Source organism: Salvelinus alpinus, chromosome 21 (genome assembly GCF_045679555.1).
Source record: "Salvelinus alpinus chromosome 21, SLU_Salpinus.1, whole genome shotgun sequence".
NCBI lineage: Eukaryota > Metazoa > Chordata > Actinopteri > Salmoniformes > Salmonidae > Salvelinus > Salvelinus alpinus.
Window position 1 is genome coordinate 12,840,891 of NC_092106.1, and position 24,132 is coordinate 12,865,022.

The 24,132-nt window shown below is 41.8% G+C and overlaps 1 protein-coding gene across 1 annotated transcript; it reads right to left on the bottom strand.

The window, feature by feature from the left end:
• Positions 1-333: 333 nt before the first annotated feature.
• On the bottom strand, positions 334-20,241 carry LOC139547852 (atypical kinase COQ8B, mitochondrial-like). The gene is made up of 15 exons (XM_071356987.1): positions 20,154-20,241; positions 18,906-19,087; positions 18,370-18,696; positions 14,946-15,012; positions 12,896-12,967; positions 12,516-12,632; positions 10,538-10,623; positions 10,217-10,357; positions 9,741-9,822; positions 9,431-9,524; positions 8,946-9,087; positions 7,351-7,458; positions 6,985-7,050; positions 4,826-4,912; positions 334-4,517 (listed from the first exon to the last, which is right to left on the bottom strand). Coding segments are annotated over exons 1-15 (1,881 nt in total). The 5' UTR covers positions 20,155-20,241; the 3' UTR covers positions 334-4,208.
• Positions 20,242-24,132: the final 3,891 nt, after the last annotated feature.

The window sequence follows — 24,132 nt, forward strand, 5'->3', positions numbered from 1 at the left end:
TCAAGATTGTGGATGAGAATCTACTGAATGGCTGATGTGTTCTAAAAAGCTTCAGAGATAAATTCTGACTGTGAAGATCCTAAAAAGTCTCCAGATTTAGCTTCTATAAGAAATGTTTCATTTTTCCACAAATTACTTTGTGGTTTCAGTAGACATCATCAGCATTTAGCAAGACACAATGAAAAGTGGTGCCTAATAAAATGTGTGATTTAGAGCCAAAATGTCAATTTTCATGCCGATATAAACTAAAACCAGCTGGTCATTATTAGCACCATTGCAATCCAACTTTCCATTACACAAAACTACAACATCACTGAGCCTTTCCTTTCCCAGTGTATGTGCCAGTCATTACATCTTATTTGATAAATGTCCTTAGAAGCAGAGGTGGAAAAAGTACTACATTGTCATACTTGAGTAAAAGTAAAGATAACTCAATATAAAATGACTCAAGTAAAAACAAACCAGTAAAATACTACTTGAGTAAAAGTCTAAAAGTATCAGATTTTAAATGTACTTAAGTACAGCTGTGGAAAAAGTACTCAAAAGTAAAAGCTATACATCACATTCCTCATATTTAGCAAACCAGACTGCACAATTTCCTTTTTTATTACTTTTTTGACAGCCAGGGGCAACTCCAACCCTCAGACATAATTTACAAAGGAAGCATTTATGTTTAGTGAGTCCATCAGATCAGAGGCAGTAGGGATGACCAGGGACGTTCTCTTGATAAGTGTGTGAATCTGACCTTTTTCCCTGTACTGCTAAGCATTGAAATTGTAACTAGTACTTTTGGGTGTCAGGGAAAATGTATGGAGTAAAAAGTACATCATTTTCTTTAGGAATGTAGTGAAGTAAAAGTAGTCAAAAATATAAATAGTAAAGTACAGATACCCCCAAAAACTACTTAAGTAGTACTTTAAAGTATTTTTACTTAAGTATTTTACACCACTGCTTAGAAGTGGCAATTAATACTAACACTCATACTCGTTAGCCCTACATGCATAATTGTGTAACTTAAAACCTGTGACTACAGTACTGCAAGCGCAGCACTCATAAAGATAATAGTTAAGGTTTTCATTATTGATAGCTTCAGGGTTTGACAGTAATAGCCTACTTAGTCAATATTCTACCTTGACAATCAGAGGTACAGTGGCAAGAAAAAGTATGTGGAAAAAAAAAAAAAAAAAAAAAGTATGTGAACCCTTTGGAATTATTGTCATAAAATCTGATCTTCATCTAAGTCACAACAATAGACAAACATAGTGTGCTTAAACTAATAACACGCAAAGTATTGTATTTTTCTTGTCTATATTGAATAGATCATTTAAACATTCACAGTGTAGGTTGGAAAAAGTATGTGAACCCCTAGACTAATGACTTCTCCAAAGGTTAATTGGAGTCAGGAGTCAGCTAACCTGGAGTCCAATCAATGAGACGAGATTGGAGATGTTGGTTAAAGTTGCCCTGCCCGATACAAAACACAAAATTTGAGTTTGCTATTCACAAGAAGCATTGCCTGATGTGAACCATGCCTGAAACAAAAGAGATCTCAGAAGACCTAAGATTAAGAATTGTTGACTTGCATAAAGCTGGAAAGGTTTCCAAAAGTATCTCTAAAAGCCTTGATGTTCATCAGTACACGGTAAGACAAATTTTCTATAAATGGAGAAAGTTCAGCACTGTTGCTACTCTCCCTAGGACTGGCCGTCCTGCAAAGATGACTGCAAGAGCATAGCGCATAATGCTCAATGAGGTTTAGAAGTATCCTAGAGTGTCAGCTAAAGACTTACAGAAATCTCTGGAACATGCTAACATCTCTGTTGACGAGTCTACGATACGTAAAACACAAAACAAGAATGGTGTTCATGGGAGTACACCACGGAAGAAGCCACCGCTGTCCAAAACAAACATTGCTGCACGTCTGAAGTTCGCAAAAGTGCACATGGATGTTCCACGGCGCTACTGGCAAAATATTCTATGGACAGATTAAAGGCACAGCATACCAACATCAAAACCTCATCCCAACTGTAATGTATGGTGGAGGGAGCATCAAGGTTTGGGTCTGCTTTGCTGCCTCAGGGCCTGGACAGCTTGCTATCATCGACAGAAAAATGAATTCCCAAGTTTATCAAGACTTTTTGCAGGAGAATGTAAGGCTATTTGTCCGCCAATTGAAGATCAACTGAAGTTGGGTGATGCAACAGGACAACGACCCAAAACACAGAAGTAAATCAACAACAGAATGGCTTCAACAGAAGAAAATACACCTTCTGGAGTGGCCCAGTCAGAGTCCTGACCTCAACCCGATTGAGATGCAGTGGCATGACCTCAAGAGATCAGTTCACACCAGACATCACAAGAATATTGCAGAACTGAAAAGAGTAATGGTCCAAAATTCCTCCTGACCGTTGCACAGGTCTGATCCGCAACTACAGTCCTTTATTGCTTCCAAAGGAGGGTCAACCAGTTATTACATCCAAGGGTTCACATACTTTTCCCACCCTGCACTGTGAATGTTTACACGGTGTGTTCAATAAAGACATGAAAACGTATAATTGTTTGTGTGTTATTAGTTTAAGCAGACTGTCTGTTGTTGTGACATAGATGAAGATCAGATCAAAATTGTATGACCAATTTAAGCAGAAATCCAGATAATTCCAAAAGGTTCAGACTTTTTCTTGTCACTGTATGTCTGGTACAAGGTAGATGGGCCAGAGATTACGAAATATAATGGCTAACTGTCCAGTAGATTATTGTGGAGGAAATAGCATTAGAATGGAAGGATCTATCATGATGTTCTGTATGTGGACCCTGGAAGGTCTCCTCTATTTCAGTCCAGAGACATGAACAGTAAATGACTCACGGGGAGTGAAGAAGGGAATCCAACAGGTTGGGCTCACACCAGTAAAAGGTCTTCTCCGTATGCACCTTACAGTGCTTTAGCTTGTGTACATCAGAGAGTTTAGCAGATTATACAGTAAAGATGGGCCATTTAGTCGATGTTCCATTCCCTGCCCCATCTCTTAATCATCAGAGTGAACATGTCAAAGGTATGTTTTTGTGTTATCTACTGAGCAGGTAAATGACCTCATTCCTAGCAGGCGCCTGCTAATACAGGCGTATATTCATTAGTGCAAACCATAGCAAAACGTTTTGCAACGAAATTAGCGTTTCTTATTGGAGAAGTGGAGGTTATCCTACACATTTCAGCCCGTTTTGTTCTGAATTCAACCCAATTTAAACACCTATCCCGTGGCAATAGGTCTGCTTTTTAGTCAACTGTTAATTGCAAGGATGGAAACCCACAGAATAATCATTGATTATGTCTTATGGAGGTGTTGTATGGTCCCAAAGTGCATGGAACAGAACATCAACGCACACATTTATGCAGATGCTTTTTACAGACGCCGTCATCTAGCTGGACTATTTTATCATACTGTTTTCAAGGACATTAGGGTTTCCATCAAACAGCCCTTTAAAATCCGTAGAACAATGCTCATCAACATGCCGTGGAAATACATTCACAAGACGGCTTAATACTGCAACCCAAAAAAGTCAGTGAAATAAGTTATTTTACAGCATTAAATATTCCCCACATTGTGTTTTTCAGCCAAAAATTATACCTGTTGAAGAATGCAATAATATCTGAAAGAACAATCTTTGTAGTGTGTACAATAACATCCACTTCACTTTTCAGTGTAAAAATGGCTTTGAGGACAAACACTGCCATTTTCAGAAACAAATGCGATGTTTGTGGCATTAGCATTAAAAATGACAGTTCGATGGAAACCATTGGACCAGGGCACATCAAAAACACAATCCAACACTCAAAACCTATTACCTTTTCCCTTAACATAGACACAGCTCAAATCAATTATATGTACATCAAGTTGGACCATACCTTTATACAATTATTATTATTAACACTAATCTCAAGTGAAATCACACAAATGCTATAGAGTTTCTTTCTGTTCTTTTATACAAGCAGACGCTCTGCCTCCCACTCCTTACTGCCAGACCACCTCACTGAGTTTGAGTGGCATCAAGTCACTGACAGTCAAAGTGCTGGGAGTCTGTGGATCACCAATGTAGTGCAGTTACAATATCTTAAATAAACATAGTCCACAGCCATGGGAGTTGGACAGTCAGTTCTGCCCACTAGGATGCAGTCTGAAAGGGTGACCACTAGTAATGACCTTTGACCCTATCTAGGCCTGAATTTGGGCAGCCTTCTCTTTCTCCAGCCGTCGCTGTTGGTAGGAGTTGTAGATGTCCAGGAACATGTCCTTGCAGGCGATTTTGGCGCCAAGCTTAGAACAGATGAGGAAGGAGCCGGCCATCTTGCGGTGCAGGGAGTAGGTCTCCTCCGGGGGGGGGGTGAGGCGGTGACGCAGCATGACGGGGATCAGGCTCTGGATCCGCTGCGTGGTGCTCTGGGTGCCAAATTCAAAGGGGTCAGAGTTGGCGAAGGCCTCGCCCAGAATCATCACCGCCTCCACGTGGGCATCCTGGAACGCCTGTGGAGAGAGGGCATTTCAACACTACAACTCGGTAACACTCTGCATGTATAACGCTTTGTTACTTGTTATAAGCATGTATGCACCTTTATGGCTTATAATATTATTATAACTTAGTAAAAAAAAAACAAAGGGACATACATTTTAATAACTCAAAAGTATAGAACAGTACATGGCAATGTATACACCCCACCCCAGTAGAAATAGAGGAGAGAGGGAACAGAGAGGGAAGGGATGTCATAAACCACACGTCAAATGTATGCGCCTCATGATACCATAGTTACCACCGCACAAAAATACCCTCTTACCTTGGCCTCAAACCCTGTGAGGAACTTAAGGTCCTTGGATTTCTCCAGTACAGTCTCCCTATCTCCGATGGAGGCTGCGTGCACCACCTGGACACAGACAGACCAATTTACGTCATCAAAAGGTTACAGAGAACAAAATCAAAGCCATGATTAGATTCTACCTGTGGTAAATTCAGTTGACTGTATACGATGGAAGCCACTCCTCAGTAAAAGGCACATGACAGCCCGCTTGGAGTTTGCCAAAAGGCACCTAAAGGACTCTCAGACCATGAGAAACAAGATTCTCTGGTTGGATTAAACCAAAATTGAACTCTTTGGCCTTAATGCCAAGCGTCACTTCTGGAGGAAACCTGGCACCATCCCTACGGTGAAGCATGGTGGTGGCAACAGCATGCTGTGGGAATATTTTTCAGCGGCAGGGACTGAGAGACTAGTCAGCAGAGGCAAAGATGAACAGAGCAAAGTAGAGAGAGATTCTTGATGAAAACCTGCTCCAGGGAGCTCAAGACCTCAGACTGGGGCAAACGTTCAGCTTCCAACAGGACAACAACCCTAAGCACACAGCCAAGACAATGCAGGAGTGGCTTCGGAACAAGTCTCGGAATGTCCTTGAGTCAATCAGCCAGAGCCCGGACTTGAACCTGATCTAACGTCTCTGGAGAGACCTGAAAATAGCTGTGCGGTGATGCTCCCCATCCAACCTGACAGAGCTTGAGAGGATCTGCAGAGAAGAATGGGAGAAACTCCCCAAATACAGGTGTGCAAAGACTGTAGCGTCATACCCAAGAAGACTCGAGGCTGTAATCACTGTTTCAACAAAGGACTGAGTAAAGGGTCTTTGTAAATGTGATATTTCCAGTTTATTTTTAAGACATTAGAAAAACATTTCTAAAAACCCGTGTTTGCTTTGTCATTATGGGGTATTGTGTGTAGACTGATGAGAATTTTTATTTTAATCTATTTTAGAATAAGCCTGTAACGTAACATCATTTGGAAAAGGTCAAGGGGTCTAAATACTTTCTGAATGCACTGTAATTGTAAGGGCACACGGTAGCAAAATGGTGTCCAGGTAGTCTGTCCCTGTTTCAGTCCATTTTCCTCTGTTTGGTGTTAACTTCTTGACGCACGGATCCCTTTAGCGGGATCATTTTCGTAAACAACCGCTGAATTGCAGAGCGCCAAATTCAAAGAAAATTGCTAAAAATATTTATATTCATGAAATCACAAGTGCAATATAGCAAAACACAGTTTAGCTTGTTGTTTATCCACCTGTCGTGTAAGATTTTGAAAATATGCTTTACAGCGAAAGCAATCCAAGCGTTTGTGTTTATCGATCACTAGACAAAACATTAAGAACACCTAGCAGCAATGTATATTGGTCACGAAAGCCAGAAAAGCAATACAATTAATCGCTTACCTTTGATCTTCGGATGTTTGCAATAAATAAATGTTCCTTTTGTTCGATAAAGATTATTTTTATATCAAAAAACCTCCATTTGTTTGGCGCGTTATGTTCAGTATTCCACAGCCTTAGGCAGATCATCAAGGCTTCACGAAAATTCCAAAAAGTATCCGTAAAGTTCGTAGAAACCTGTCAAACTTTTTTAATAATCAATCCTCAGGTTGTTTTTAACATCAATAATCGATAATATTTCAACCGGACTGTAAAATATTCAATACTGGAGAGAGAGAAAATGTCGAGCAACCAGTGTCGAGCGCATGAACTAATGTAAGGACCTCCGTCTATCCACTGACGCGTTTTGATAAATCTCGCTCATTTTTCAGAATAAAAGCTTGAAACTATGTCTAAAGACTGTTCACACCCTGGGGAAGCAATTGGAAAAGGAATCTAGTTGATATCCCTTTAAATGGACGAAAGGCAGGCAATGGAACGGTAATTTTTCAAAATAAAAGGCGCTTCCGGGTTGGATTTCCTCAGGTTTTCGCCTGCAAAATCAGTTCTGTTATACTCACAGACAATATTTTGACAGTTTTGGAAACTTTAGTGTTTTCTATCCTACTCTGTCAATTATATGCATATTCTAGTATCTGGACCTGAGAAATAGGCAGCTTACATTGGGAACGTTATTTTTCCAAACATAAACATTCTGCCCCCTAGCTTCAAGAGGTTTTAATGCACACGACTGAGGTTAATTTACCTGTATGTAATCATCTGTGAAGGCCTCAGGGTAATCCCGGCACGCACCGAAATCCAACAGAATAACCTGGAGACACAGTGGGCAGGTTAAACTACATCACATCCCCACCAAAACAACAATCGCCACCGTACATGTTCATAAATGCGGGGAATATAGTGTGGTATGTTCTCATGAAAATGAATGTTACATTTTTTGTACATTTAGTCATTTAAGTCATTTAGCAGACGCTATGTAATCTGTTATAAATTCGTTATAAAGCTAATTCATACAAAAACTAGCTTGAAGGTCAGAGTCATGGTATTGATGAATGACAAAGCTCTGAATCCCAAATGGCACCCTATTCCCCAGGCTCACTCGCCCTCTCACCTTGTTCTGCTCAGCGTTGTAAAAGAAGTTGGCCCAGTTGGGGTCCGTCTGCATGAAGCGGAACTCAAAGAGCTCTCTCAGACACAGCTGTAGGATGTTGAAGCAGATCTGGGGGGGGGGAGAAATTTGAGACCACAGGGGTCAGTTTACCACTCCTAGCCTGCATCCCAAATGGCAACCTATTCCACCAAATAGGGAATAGGGTGATATTTTGGACACAACCCTACACAGTGAGCGATATCAGTGTCACCACTCAACTCGGGTTACGGCCCTCTGCTGGTCAAATGTGCATAATGTTGCATCAGAAATGTGGTTTTAGAGCATCCTTTTAAAGCCTCTACAGAATCAGTGTCCTCACTGCGGGACGGTTGAGCTAACGTGCGCTAATGTGATTAGCATGAGGTTGTAAGTAACAAGAACATTTCCCATGACTTTCTGATACGGGCAGGAAGATTAAATTATTTTACAGTAGCTATTACAGTGAAAGAATACCATGCTTTTGTTGAGGAGAGTGCACAGTTATGAACTTGAAAATGTATTAATAAACCAATTAGGTACATTTGGGCAGACTTGATACAACATTTTGAACAGAAACGCAATGGTTCATTGGATCAGTCTAAAACTTTGCACATTCACTGTTGCCATCTAGTGGCCAAAATCTAAATTGCGCCTAAGCTGGAATAATACATTGTGGCCTTTCCCTTGCATTTCAAATATGAAAAAATAAAAACCGCATGTTTTTTTTCTTTGTATTATATTTTACCAGATCTAAGGTGCTATATTCTCCTACATCAATTTCACATTTCCACAAACTTCAAAATGTTTCCTTTCAAATGAAATCAAGAATATGTATATCCTTCCTTCAGGTCCTGAGCTACAGGCAGTTAGATTTGAGTAAGTGATTTTAGGGGAAAACTGAAAAAAAGGGTTCTGATCCTTAATAATCCTCTCAGTTTTCTGTGGTTTCCATTTCATTCCAATGCCAAAGGTGCTAAATCATGAGTGAAACATTGTCCGTTTACAAAGTAAGAACCTGGAGCCATTTTAAACCAGATTCTACAAATCACTAGAGCCATCTAATAAATATACATGATTCCTCTACTGTAGAGACAATGGCATATGTGATTCATTGCTTCAGGGTTTTGGGGGAAATGCCTAATTTCTTCAAATCAATGACAACTGAGAAGAGCACATTATACAGCTGGTCTGCAGAGTCATAGTTTAGCAACCTATCTAACGGTTAAGGGAGAGTTTCCCAAACCCAGTCTTCAGGACCCCAAGGCGTGCCCGTTTTGGTTTTTGCCCTAGCACTACCCAGCTAATTCAAATAATCCACTAATCATCAAGCTTGGATAATATGAATCAGCTGTGTAGTGTTAGGGCAAAAACCAAAATGTGCACGCCTTAGGAAAGTTGGGTTAAGGGCAGTCATAGCTACAAAAAGGTCTCCGGTCAGTCACCAGTCACAGAGTTAGACTACGGGTAGGTAATGATGTGGCCACAACATCACCCCACAGCGCTACCAGGAAAAAGACCCTTCACCACATTCACCCAATGTTTATTCTCCTGGGTGGAGATCAGAGGTCAGCTCTTACCTGGTTCCTTGTCTCCTGATCCAGATCTACACAGCTGTCCAGCGGTACCCCTGACACCAGCTCCATGGCCAGAACCCTCCTTCCTGAGAGCTCGTCCACCACAAATGGCACGTGGAAAAATGGGTCATCCGCCAAAAGTGACCTGAGGCAGACAGAAATCAATCATCTGCTCAACAGGACTAAACTGGTACATTACTATGAATCACTATACAACAGGCACACAATGTGGACTACCATCAGATTCACAGTGCATTAGAGAGAGTATCATCTTGATAGGAACTAAACTAAATACATCTAGAAAATAAAATGAGGACCAGCATCCCCAATACTGTGGAAAGTGGTATTTTAAGTGGTATTTAATTTATAGTCACTGTATAGTAACATTTGGATACACTAAGAGGACTACTACAGGCTATTCAAGTTAATGATCAGTCCTTCTGAAGAGACTTCATGCTTTATGACAGACTCGGAGGTGTAGGGCTTACTTAAAATGCTTGGCACTCTCCGCCTCTCTCTTGTAGTCACACTCCCACGCCAGCTCTCTTTGAAGGACCTCTAGACTACTGTCTGCAAACAAGCCTGTGAGAAAATAATGTCAATATAAGTTAGGCAGCCTCCTCAGGGCATTTTCCCAAGTACTTGGGACTTTCTCACTACAAAGCATTCAATACAGAGGACCAATTATTATTTAAGCGTTGAGATCATTTTTGTAATGAAAAGCGCTATATAAGTTTAATAAATTCTTATTATTATCATCATCGTTATTACAATAGGTTTAGATTTCTGAACCCTTACCCTCTGGTAGAACAATACTTATCTTCAGCATAGACATCAGGTTGTTGATGTCACTGTGGATGCTCTCAGCTACTCCTGGGTACTGCAATAGAGAGAGAGAGCGAGAGAGTGAGAGAGCGAGAGAGAGCGCAAGAGAGAGAGAGCGAGAGCGAGAGCGAGCGAGAGAGAACAGAATTACATGAGTAAAGATCAAAGACTGTCTGAGAATATCAAGAATCTAATCTTAGAGCTCCCATGACAAAACACAGCGAGAATCTCTTCACCAGAACAATAACCTTTTTTACAAGTTAGTGTAACTAAGATTTTACAATGACAAATTAAACCTTTATTCATGGGTCAGTGACTGATACCATTACTTTTGCTACCATTACTATTGCTACCATTACTATACTATTGCTACCATTACTATACTACTGAACCTGGCATTGGAGGCTGGTTCCCTTTGGATGTCAAAGGATATTTATGGAATCCCTCACCTGGATCTTCATGGCGACCTCCCTGCCGTCTTGCAGCATCCCGTGATGCACTTGGCCAATTGAGGCGGCGGCGAAAGGCTTGTCCTCAAACGACAACAGCTGCTTCCTCCAGCCCGCACCTAGCTCCTCCTCCAGAACTTTCTGCAGTGACATACACAGCAGAGAGGACATCAGTCTAGAAGTCCAATTCAATTCCAAAATGACTTACAAACAGTCACAGTAAAACAGTCATAGTAGTGGAATGTCAAATATATGGATTGTCTATCTGTACTATACAATAACTGAAGTTTAAGAAGATATTTCAGTGTACGCATGACGCACATTCATCTGCCAGGCGGGCATGAAGTCCGCGCTCTGTCGGACCCGCTCAAAGATCTTCTGTAGCTGGGGGTTTATGAAGGAGTTATCTACCGGGAAGAACACAACAAGTGTTAAATTGACCTAGTATACAGCGAGTTCAGAAAATATTCAGACCCCTTGACTTTTTCCACATTTTGTTACGTTACAGCCTTATTCTGAAATTGAATAAATATTTATTTGTTTCCTCATCAATCTACACACAATACTCTAATGACAAAGTAAAAAAAAATTTTTTTTGATTTTAGCAAATGTATTCAAAATAAAAAACAGATGCCTTATTTACCTAAGTATTCAGACCCTTTGCTATGAGACTTAAAATTGAGCTCAAGTGCATCCTGTTTCATTGATCATCCTTGAGATGTTTCTACAACTTGATTGGAGTCCACCTGTGATAAATTCAATTGACTGGACATAATTTGAAAAGGCTCACACCTGTCTATTTAAAGGTCTCACAGTCGACAGTGCATATCAGAGCAAAAACCAAGCCATGATGTTGAAGGAATTGTCCGTAGAGCTCCCGAGACAGGATTGTGTCGTGGCACAGACCTGGGGAAGGTTACCAAAAAAATGTATGCAGCATTGAAGATCCCCAAGAATACAGTGGCCTTCATCATTCTTAAATGGAAGAAGTTTGGAACCACCAAGACTGTTCCTAGAGCTGGCCGCCCAGCCAAACTGAGCAATCGGGGGAGAAGGACCTTGGTCAGGGAGGTGACCAAGAACCCAATGGTCACACTGACAGAGCTCCTCTGTGGAGATTAGAAAACATTCCAGAAGGACAAACTTCTCTGCAGCACTCCATCAATCTGCAGCACTCCATAAATCTGGCCTTTATGGTAGAATGGCCAGGCGGAAGCCATTTCTTAGTAAAAGGCACATGACAGCCCGCTTGGAGTTTACCAAAAGGCATCTAAAGGGCTCTCAGACCATGAGAAATAAGATTCTGTGGTCTGATGAACCCAAGATTGAACTCTTTGGCCTGAATGTCAAGCATCACATCTGGAGGAAACCTGGCACCATCCCTACGGTGAATCACTTTCGTGTTTTTTACATAAAATGTTTTTGTTGTACTGTATGTGTGTTTTATAGTTATGTTTAATGTTGTGTTAGTGTATGTATGTAAGTTGTTTTGTCTGAAACGTTCCCCCTACTGCTATTGGACCAGGTCTCTCTTGGAAAAGAGATGTTATCTCAATGAGAAAAACCTGTATAAATAAAGGTAAAATAAAAAAATGGTGGTGGCAGCATCATGCTGTGGGGATGGTTTTCTGCGGTAGGGACTGGGAGACTAGTCAGGATTGAGGAACAGCTGAACGGAGCTAAGTACAGAGAGATCCTTGATGAAAACATGCTCCAGAGCGCTCAGGACCTCAGACTGGGGAAAAGGTTCACCTTCCAACAGGACAAAGACCCTAAGCACACAGCCAAGACAACACAGGAGTGGCTTTGGGGCAAGTCTCGAAATGTCCTTGAGTGGCCCAGCCAGAACCCAGACTTGAACCCGGTCAAACATCTCTGGGAGAGACCTGAAAATAGCTGTGCAGCGACGCTCCCTATTCCAACCTGACAGAGCTTTAGAGGATCTGCAGAGAATGGGAGAAACTCCAAGCTTGCAGCGTCATACCCAAGAAGACTCAAGGCTGTAATCACAGCCAAAGGTGCTTCAACAATGTACTGAGTAAAGGGTCTGATTACTTATGCAAATGTAATATTTCCATTTTTAATACATTTGCAAAAATTTCTAGGCCTGATTTACATTGTGTGTAGATTCAGGGAGAAAAAAAACCCAATACATTTTAGAATAAGGCTGCAACTTTAACAAAATGTGGAAAAAGTCAAGGGGTCTGAATATTTAGATGGATGGTTATGCTGCATCTAACAAGTATTCCAAGTAATTTAATCAAAGGTGGGTGACAGATGGGAGGGTAGATCACTATACCTTGTATACTGAGCATCTGTCCTATTTTGAGGGCTGCCCCTCTGACTTTGCACAAGGTGTTCACTATCCTCTCAGCATTGGCCTCGGACAAGAGAGGTGAGTCCAACAGGGCACCCTCTGAGAGAGACATGGTGGAGTTTATTACAGAATCAGAGTGAATGAGCGAGTGAAACAAACTAAAGTCTGAATTCGTGAGCAAGACCGAAGTAACTACACTCTTGAGAAATACTGTATATCATAACATACAAAAGGTGAACCATGCCATATTGAGAGGAACTTCAGTCTGTCCAGCCTGGCAGCCAATCGTACAACCTCCAGTGCCACCTATCATGCAGCTTCTTCATCTCATGTCTGTTTCAGAGATGCATGGAGGAACCTACCTGCACGCTTGGCTCCCATAGATTGCTTCACCACCTCTGCAATGGCACCTAGTCCCAGCCCGACTGCCAGACCTGCGAAGGAGGCAGACATAAGGAACTATGGTAAGTGTGCCTACCATTATATGCATTCACTTCTGAGACACACCAATCATACACAGTAACATGTACCATTTAAGATGAGTCACAGAGAGCTTGGTGTAAGTGATCATATAGAGGTATACTTGACTCAAGGTCATAGGCACAGGGCTGTGCAATGATGTCATGACTATAATAGTTGATTTAAGAATATTAGAAATATTGATTGTAATATACAGTGAGGGAAAAAAGTATTTGATCCCCTGCTGATTTTGTACGTTTGCCCACTGACAAAGAAATTATCAGTCTATAATTTTAATGGTAGGTTTATTTGAACAGTGAGAGACAGAATAACAACAAAAATATCCAGAAAAATGCATGTCAAAAATGTTATAAATTGATTTGCATTTTAATGAGGGAAATAAGTATTTGACCCCTTCTCAATCAAAAAGATTTCTGGCTCCCAGGTGTCTTTCATACAGGTAACGAACGGAGATTAGGAGCACACTCTTAAAGGGAGTGCTCCTAATCTCAGTTTCTTACCTGTATAAAAGATACCTGTCCACAGAAGCAATCAATCAATCAGATTCCAAACTCTCCACCATGGCCAAGACCAAAGAGCTCTCCAAGGATGTCAGGGACAAGATTGTAGACCTACACAAGGCTGGAATGGGCTACAAGACCATCGCCAAGCAGCTTGGTGAGAAGGTGACAACATTTTCTGTGATTATTCGCAAATGGAAGAAACACAAAAGAACTGTCAATCTCCCTCAGCCTGGGGCTCCATGCAAGATCTCACCTCGTGGAGTTGCAATGATCATGAGAACGGTGAGGAATCAGCCCAGAACTACACAGGAGGATCTTGTCAATGATCTCAAGGCAGCTGGGACCATAGTCATCAAGAAAACAATTGGTAACACACTATGCCGTGAAGGACTGAAATCCTGCAGCGCGAGCAAGGTCCCCCTGCTCAAGAAAGCACATATACATGCCCGTCTGAAGTTTGCCAATGAACATCTGAATGATTCAGAGGACAACTGGGTGAACGTGTTGTGGTCAGATGAGACCAAAATGGAGTTCTTTGGCATCAACCCAACTTGCCGTGTTTGGAGGAGGAGGAATGCTGCCTATGACCCCAAGAAACCATCCCCACCGTCAAACATGGAGGTGGAAACATTATGCTTTGGGGGTGTTTTTCTGCTAAAGGGACAGGACAACTTCACCGCATCAAAGGGACGATGGACGGGCCCATGTACCGTCAAATCTTGGGTGAAAACCTCCTTCCCTCAGCCAGGGTATTGAAAACGGGTCGTGGATGGGTATTCCAGCATGACAATGACCCAAAACACACGGCCAAGGCAACAAAGGAGTGGCTCAAGAAGAAGCACATTAAGGTCCTGGAGTGGCCTAGCCAGTCTCCAGACCTTAATCCCATAGAAAATCTGTGGAGGGAGCTGAAGGTTCGAGTTGCCAAACGTCAGCCTCGAAACCTTAATGACTTGAAGAAGATCTGCAAAGAGGAGTGGGACAAAATCCCTCCTGAGATGTGTGCAAACCTGGTGGCCAACTACAAGAAACGTCTGACCTCTGTGATTGCCAACAAGGGTTTTGCCACCAAGTACTAAGTCATGTTTTGCAGAGGGGTCAAATACTTATTTCCCTCATTAAAATGCAAATCAATTCATAACATTTTTGACATGCGTTTTTCTGGATTTTTTTGTTGATATTCTGTCTCTCACTGTTCAAATAAACCTACCATTAAAATTATAGACTGATCATTTCTTTGTCAGTGGGCAAACGTACAAAATCAGCAGGGGATCAAATACTTTTTTCCCTCACTGTAGCTGCATGCTGGCTGGGTCATGTTTCCTTCGACATCTGTTGTAATGCATTATAGCAATAGAATCCTATAGGTGTACCTAATACAACTTCAATATCTGGGGGTGATTTACATTAATTGCAGTGAAACGCTTACCCCCGAAGTTAACCAGCCTGCTGATTCTCGTGGCAGGGACCTTCCTCTCTCTTGCACGATCACTAAGCTGTAAAAATGAGAATGTTATTGTTTTAAAGATCAAATTTGCTATACTTACTGCACATTAAGACATGTTAAAAAATATACTGCGTGCACAATTAGGCAAGTGAGTATTCTGATCTCATTATTTCTATGCACATTTTCAACTCCAAACCATATAAACTTGAATGCTTATTGGATTTAATCATTTTTCAGGTGATATGTATTTGTGTAATGAGGGAGGGTTTGGGAAAAGTTAACACCTTATATTAAGGTGTGCATAATTATTAGGCAGCTTCATTGCCTCAGGTAAAAATGGGCCAAAAAAGAGATGACACTGAAAAGTCAAATTGTAAAATGCCTTTCAGACGGATGCAACGCTCTTGAAATTGAAATTGAGGCGTGACCACCGGACAAACGTTTTGTTGCGAATAGTCAACTGGGGCGCAAATTAACTGCAAAAGACTTCAAGCTACCAGGAACCCATTGACCTCCAGTGCCACCATATTCCAGAACTGTAACCTACCTGGAGTGTGCAGAAGTACAAGGTGTCAAGTGCTCAGAGACATGGCCACGGTCAAGAAGGCTGAAACACGACTACCACTGAATAAGATTCACAAGTTGAAGCGTCAAGATTGGGCAAAGAAATACCTGAAGACAGATTTTTCAAAGGTTTTATGAACAGATGAAATGAGAGTGACTCTTGATGAACCAGATGGATAGTTCAGTAATGGACACAGCGCACCACTTCGAGTCAGGCGCCAGCAAGGTGGAGGAGGGGTACTGGTATGGGCTGCTATCATTAAGGATGAGGTAGTTTAACCTTTTCGGGGTGATGACTACAGTCCCCTAGCACTCACGTCCGTAGCCATGAAGTGCTTTGAAAGGTTGGTCATGGCTCACATCAACACCATTATCCCAGAAACCCTAGACCCACTCTAATTTGCATACCGCCCAAACAGATCCACAGATGATGCAATCTCTATTGCACTCCACACTGCCCTTTCCCACCTGGACAAAAGGAACACTTATGTGAGAATGCTATTCATTGACTACAGCTCAGTGTTCAACACCATAGTACCCTCAAAGCTCATCACTAATCTAAGGATCCTGGGACTAAACACCTCCCTCTGCAACTGGATCCTGGACTTCCTGACGGGCCGCGTCCATGTGGTAAGGGTAGGCAGCAACACATCTGCCAAGCTGATCCTCAACACTGGAGCTCCCCAGGGGTGCGTGCTCAGTCCCCTCCTGTACTCCCTGTTCACTCACGACTGCATGGCCAGGCATGACTCCAACACCATCATTAAGTTTGCAGACGACACAACAGTGGTAGGCCTGATCACCGACAAGACAGCCTATAGGGAGGAGGTCAGAGACCTGGCTGGGTGGTGCCAGAATAACAACCTATCCCTCAACCTAACCAAGACTAAGGAGATTATTGTGGACTACAGGAAAAGGAGGACCGAGCACGTCCCCATTCTCATCGACGGGGCTGTAGTGGAGCAGGTTGAGAGCTTCAAGTTCCTTGGTGTCCACATCAACAACAAACTAGAATGGTCCAAACACACCAAGACAGTCGTGAAGAGGGCACGACAAAGCCTATTCCTCCTCAGGAATCTAAAAAGATTTGGCATGGGTCCTGAGATCCTCAAAAGGTTCTACAGCTGCAACATCGAGAGCATCCTGACTGGTTAGTGCGTACGGCCCAGTACATCACTGGGGCTAAACTGCCTGCCATCCAGGACCTCTACACCAGGCGGTGTCAGAGGAAGGCCCTAAAAATTGTCAAAGACCCCAGCCACCCCAGGCATAGACTGTTCTCTCTGCTACCGCATGGCAAGCGGTACCGGAGTGCCAAGTCTAGAACAAAAAGGCTTCTCAACAGTTTTTACCCCCAAGCCATAAGACTCTTGAACAGGTAATCAAATGGCTACCCGGACTATTTGCATTGTGTGCCCCCCCCCCAACCAACCAACCCTCCCCAACCCCTCTTTTTATGCTGCTGCTACTCTCTGTTTATCATATATGCATAGTCACTTTAACTATACATACTACCTCAATTGAGCCGACCAACCAGTGCTCCCGCACATAGCCCGGTTAGCCAATCTGCATTGTGTCCCACCCACCACCCGCCAACCCCTCTTTTACGCTACTGCTACTCTGTTCATCATATATGCATCGTTACTTTAACCATGTGTACATACTACCTCAATCAGCCTGACTAACCGGTGTCTGTATATAGCCTCGCTACTGTATATAGCCTGTCTTTTTACTGTTGTTTTATTTCTTTACTTACCTATTGTTCACCTAATACCTTTTGTGCACTATTGGTTAGAGCCTGTAAGTAAGCATTTACCTGTTGTATTCAGCGCAAGTGACAAATAAACTTTGATTTCAGATGGACTGAAACTCAACTCCCAAACCTACTGCCAGTTTCTGGAAGATACTTTCTTGTACCACTGCTTGAAGAAGAAGTCCTCAGCATTCAAGAAGGCCAGGATATTTATGCAGGACAATGCTCCATCACATGCAACCAAGTACTCCACTGCTTGGCTAGCCAGCAAGGGCCTCAAAGATGCCCGAATAACGACCTGACCCCCCTTCCTCACCAGACTTAAATCCTATTGAGAACTTGTGGGCCCTTCTCAAACGTGAGCTTTACAGTGAGGGAAGACAATAAACCTCTTTGAGCAGCATTTGGGAGGCTGTGGTTGCTGCTTCAGTGAAAGTTAATCAGGAACAGAACAAGAAACTGACAGCCTCCATGGATGGAAGGTTCATGGCAGTTATTGAAAAGAAGGGTGGCTATACTGGTCACTGAATATTTTTGAAAGGCCAATTTTTTTTTTTTTAATTGTCATTGTGTCACTTATTTGTTACACTTACTCTAAAAATTGAGAATAAACAAGTGAGTTGGGAGAAATTATTTTTTGTAATTTAGTTGCCTAATAATTGTGCACACTTATATTCCCCTGAGAAAGACAACTCACTTTTCCTTTGTTAAACAATCAGGTTCGAGGTTCAATAACATTTTGGATTGATTGAGAGAAATTGTTTGTTCAACAATAAAATTAATCCTGAGGAATACAATTTGCCTAATAATTGTGCACGCAGTGTGTGTGTATATCAAATTGGTTCATCCCAAAGATTTTTAGATTTACAATATTCTTGAGAACACAATACAGTAGGCCTATGTATAAAGACAGCCATTGCATACTTCTTTAGAGATGGGGAAATTATTTCCTAATATAGCACAGACCAACTTAACCCCCAATGCTCCATCATGATTTACACCTACCTCAACATCAGCCCAAAACCCAGTCAGTGGTACAGCCCACACATGAGATCAAAGACAATCAGGAGGTAAGCCTACGCCACTGACCTTCTGCTTAACAATAGGCCTGGCAAATGCCTGCTTGGACTCCCTGGCCTTCTTGATGTCCTCTGGGGTGAGTCTGGCCACTACTGAGTCATGGAAAAACCTGCTGTGCCATTGCGTCAAGGCAATGTGCAGGAACCGGGCACTTTGGCCAGGCCAACCTGCTCCCCTTGGACCCCCAGCTGGGCTGAGAGGCGCTCCGCTGGGCATCTCTGTGGCCTCTAGGCCTGGTGGGAATTCGGAGCCCACCGCCCATTTAGCAGCCTCGTCCGGATCCATTTCCTCCCATCCCTCAGCATCAGGGAACACATCCTCCTTGATGGACTGTTGCTGAATATGGGAAAAGTCACATTCAGTGCCTCATTCAATGTCACTCCAGGCAATATACACCATGGTGCATGCAATTGTATTTGGCAGAGTACTATAACACTTTATGTAGCCTAAAAGCTTAAAAAGGACATTGAACTGTGATATTGTCGCCAATGTCCTTCTATTTGATGTGTGCAAAAAGGCCCCCCTTCTCTCCCGTTTGAACATACCATGGCAGCACCACCCATGACTGTGCCCATCACGCCCTCGACCACCTCCTGGGCAGCTTTGACCCCAGTGCCCAGCGTGGAGTTACAGGCCATTAGCCTCAGCATCTCCCCTTGTGTGTTGGCAAATGCTTGGCCAACCTTCCCTGCTCCCCGCAGCACCTGAAACACCTCAGCTAGCATCACTGGAAAGACAAACACACGCACACTTTAAACAATCTAGCTACCTATACATTTAGTCTAAGCTTCGCTTATCATTGAAGATGATTCAGTGAGCATGACATGTAATACAGACACATGTGACTGAGACCTGCACTCATGAGCTAAGGCATTAACTAGCTAATTGACTTATATCCTTTCCAAAGACGTTACCGTTTGATTAACGAGTGAAGATGGTGGTGCAAAATTAAAAAATGTATTTGGGTAACGATGAATGCATACATATAACCCAAGCCTGTTGTTCACACTAGCTACTATGTTAGGCTTCACACCCCAACACCAGAGCCAATTAGTCACTTAAATCAAATCAAATCAAATCAAATTTTATTAGTCACATACACATGGTTAGCAGATGTTAATGCGAGTGTAGCGAAATGCTTGTGCTTCTAGTTCCGACAATGCAGTAATAACCAACAAGTAATCTAACCTAACAATTCCACAACTACTACCTTATACACACAAACAAGTGTAAAGGGATAAAGAATATGTACATAAAGATATATGAATGAGTGGTGGTACAGAACGGCATGGCAAGATGCAGTAGATGGTATAGAGTACGGTATATACATATGAGATGAGTACTGTAGGGTATGTAAACATAAAGTGGCATAGTTTAAAGTGGCTAGTGGTACATGTATTACATAAAGATGGCAAGATGCAGTAGATGATATAGAGTACAGTATATACATATGAGATGGGTAATGTAGGGTATGTAAACATTATATTAAGTGGCATTGTTTAAAGTGGCTAGTGGTACATTTTTACATAATTTCCATCAATTCCCATTTTTAAAGTGGCTGGAGTTGAGTCAGTATGTTGGCAGCGGCCGCTAAATGTTAGTGGTGGCTGTTTAACAGTCTGATGGCCTTGAGATAGAAGCTGTTTTTCAGTCTCTCGGTCCCTGCTTTGATGCACCTGTACTGACCTCGCCTTCTGGATGATAGCGGGGTGAACAGGCAGTGGCTAGCTAACTGTAGTTAACTGTAGCTAGCTAATTTAACATATACAGAGGAATTGTCAAAGTCCACTTACTATAGATGAAGGGATGCCTCCTATAGACTGTGGAGTAACAGACGTCTGTCCTCTTGCCTGTGAAGTGGATGGACGCTGTTTTGCAACTACTTTCAAACCCGGAAATAGAGGTTTGACTAAATTGACAGACGTGCCTGTGGTCCAACTGCGCTCCGCGAAATATGAGAAGGCGGGCATAATATAATTAGACCAATCATACGGCACGTTTAAATGAACGTATGTCCACTGAACAAATCAGAGAAGTGACAAGAGAACCTACGGCAACCCAATGGCCAATAACTTTTAAAGGGCGTATCACGTTGGAGCGGGACCAAAATGCAAGTGTTTGGAATGTAGTTACAAAATCATGAGGATGGTGCTGATGCTTAAAGGCGTGTATTTATGGTTGAACATTTTGCCCAAGAAAAAAAGAACAAATATAAAATAATGTATCTTTCGTCTCTCAGTGTTTCATAAGTTATTCAATTCGCAAGAGGCACACATGATCTCACCAGAAAAAGCATACGAGCGAGCGATACAGCGCCTCTCTGTATGTGTAGCCCATCTATCTGATGCTATGTTGCAGCAGCCAGCCAGCGCCAGCCGTCTGCTCAAAAAGAGTACACTTCGATCACACCGACAGTGTTTTGCATTTTAGTACACAATAATTTTATTAATTTCCAATGAAACACTGCGTTTGCCTTGCAGCGTTGCATTGCAGAGGCATTTATTGTACGTTCTGTGTGGTGCATACGTTGGATTTATCGAACGTATGCGTCAAACTGTCTGCGTAGACGGCTTGACAGAAATGGTAGAAGAAGGCGAATGTTGAACTTTTGTCGCACACATATCCAGATGATGCTGCTTACTATTTTGCGCAATGATACTACAGTGGGGCAAAATGATATGCTGAAATGAAATGATATGATATGTCAAATGTAAATGTTTTACATACAGATCTCATATTACTGTATTTAATGATATATATTTTAAATATTGATGTCATTTGTACAGTTCTTTATTAAAAATGTAGTTATCTGTTACATTTGACTGCGTAGAACCCCAAATCTAGCAGTACTACTTTGCTGAGAATGACAGATCTATAACACACATTTCTGTGAATTTAGGTAGCCCCAAAAAGTTACATATTGCAGCTTTAATGAGAATAATTTATATTTTGACAGTACTGTGTGCAACTGTAACTACATGTGGAAGGTCTGGGAGCATGTTAAAAAAAAAAAAAAAAAGTGTTTATTAAGTTTTCTTGTTTTTCAATCAACCAACAAAACACATTCCACATTCACAGATGTGACAGACTTAAAAAATATATTAAAAAATAACTAACAATAATAATAAAAAAATAAACATAACAAAATAATTATTTAAAAAAAATATATATAAAACAATATATAAAAAATAAACTTGCAGCAGCACTATCAAGGATCTTATTAGCTATTTCCAGCCTTAGCTGAGACGGCGAGCAAATAATTTGTTTTTAAAGCACCTTACACAACATGTATCTGCTCATTTCCCTAATCACCCCATTCACTCTGTCCAATTTGAAAAATAGTTGAGTAGTGGAGACCAGAGTCTATCAAACTTGGGCTGTCTCTTGTGGAGGTGAGCTTTTCAAGAGGGAGAAAGTCAACAATCTGGTCAATCCACATTTTAAATGTAGAAGAGGTATTAGAAGCCCACAATAGAAGAATACATTTCTTAGCAAAGTATGTGATAGTCATAAACAAATTTTCTCTGTCAGGATCAAGACCTTCTGGGCATTAAGAAGATAGATACACGGGGTCATATCAAACTGTACATCTAGTATTTTCTGTGCAGCAGTATGTATAGATTGCCAAAATCTGGCAATCTCTCTACAGCTCCAAAATACATGCATATAGGTTCCACTTTCAGAGGTACATCTTTTACAGTTATGAGAAATGTCTGTTTTCATTCTATGGAGTCTCATTGGAGTGTAATAAAATTTGTACAAAAATTTGTAATTAGATTCTTTCATTTTTACATTAGTAGAGGAGCAGTATACCCTGTCGCAAACCTCCGCCCATAACTCATCACTGATAGTCAGACCAAGGTCCCTTTCCCAGATTATTTTCTCAGAAAGGAGTCTATAGATATAGGAGATTTTGCCTTTAATGGATTGTGCTGTAGCAAGAAGGGTTTCAACTTCATTCAGCTGAGCTCTAAACCTCCTCTTGGAAGTAAATGAGGAAATGTCATATCTAATTTGAAGATATATATATTTTTTAATGGATCTTGGCACATTGAATTCACTGCAGAGCTCTTGAAAGGATTTCAGTGTAGTGGTTTTCTGATGAAATAGTTCTGAAAAGGTCCTGATTCCTAGAGTATGCCAAAGATTAAAATTGGCATCACTCAGGGCTTTTGGCAAGTCTGGGTTGTATACTATAGGCGAGTGAGAACATATTTGGGAGGAAATGCCCAGGTATTTCTTACAGTCCCTCCACTCTAGTAGGGTGCTGTTAATCACAAAGGTTTTGGCTATGTTGCCCACTTCACTAAAGTTATTCATGAATATAATTGAGCTAAGGGCCAATGAACCACAGGATTGGGCTTCTGAATCCACGTTGAGTCTTCTCTGTTTGTGATCCATGTTAGCATGTTACGGATTTGGGCAGACCAGTAGTACAATTGAGCAAGACCACCCTTAGATTCAGGTTTCGATAGAGTGGAGAACTTGATCCTAGGTTTATTATTGCCCCATATACATTTGGTGATGCTTTGGTTAGTTGTTTTGAAAAAGGAAACTGGGGGATAGCATGGGAGCATCTGAAATAAATCGTTCAATCTAGGGAGGATGTTCATACAGATGACATTAATTCTTCCGACTAAGCTAATTGGGAGGGAGATCCAGGTTTGGAGATCGTTCTTGATTCGATCCAGGAGTGGAAGATAATTTTCCTTGAAAAGGCTATTCAGATCTGGTGTTATGAAGATCCCAAGGTATTGAAACACCTGTGTCTTCCATTGGAACCGACATAGTGTCTTCATAGAGCTGGTGAGTGTAAGATTGAGATGGCAAACAGTGGATTTGTTCAAATGTATCTTATATCCTGAAAACTTGCCATACTGAGCAATTCTGTCTAAAATGGAAGGGAGGGATTTCTCAGGGTTGGATATGTAGAGCAAGACATCATCAGCGTAGAGCAAAATATTGTGCTGCAGACCGCCTGCAGAAACACCCATAATACTTGGATTGCTCCTTATCGACTCTTCCAGAGGCTCCGCCCCCAACAATTAGAACAGGGGGGACAACGAGCACCCTTGTCTTGTGCCCCGTCCCAAAGGGAATCTGTCAGAGTTCAGTCCGTCAGTAGTCACCATGGCATTTGGATGAGAGTATAGGGACTTAATCCATTTAATAAAGTTTGGGCCCATATTGAACTTTTCTAAGACAGAACAGAAAGCTCCACTCCATCCTGTTGAACGCCTTCTCAGCATCCAGTGAAGCCAACAGGACAGGGGTCTTCTGTGCGTTTACTTGATCAAAAATATCAAAAAGACGGAGAATGTTATCAGAAGAGTACCGGTCTCTAATAAATCCAGTTTGGTCCGCTTTTATTATTTTGGGAAGAGGAGTGTTTAGTCTTTTGTTGAGCAATTTGGTAATTATTTTGTAGTCAAAATCCAACAAGCTTATGGGCCGGAAGGACGAGCAGGATAGAGGGTCCTTGTCTTTTTTGAGCAACACTGTAATGCGAGCTGTGTGCATAGAGTCTGGGAGAACTCAATTTTTGCAAAAATCACCCAGCATTGGCATGAAAATAGGGCTAAGCTAGTGCCATAAAGCTTTGTAGAACTCTCTGGGGAATCCATCTGGGCTGGGGACTTGTTAGGTGGCATGGAGGTAATTGCCTCCAGGACCTCCTCAGGAGTGAAGGGGGAGTTGAGATCTTCTCGGTCGGTCTCTGATAGTTTAGGTAGCGAGATTCCCTCTAGGAAGGAATGGAGTTCTGCCTCCGTA

Coding starts and splice junctions, on each gene's coding strand:
- LOC139547852 (XM_071356987.1), bottom strand. Junction 15,013..18,369: donor GGCCTATTGTTAAGCAGAAG/GTCAGTGGCGTA, acceptor TCATTTTTACAG/CTTAGTGATCGTGCAAGAGA. Junction 7,051..7,350: donor ACAACGCTGAGCAGAACAAG/GTGAGAGGGCGA, acceptor CTGTGTCTCCAG/GTTATTCTGTTGGATTTCGG.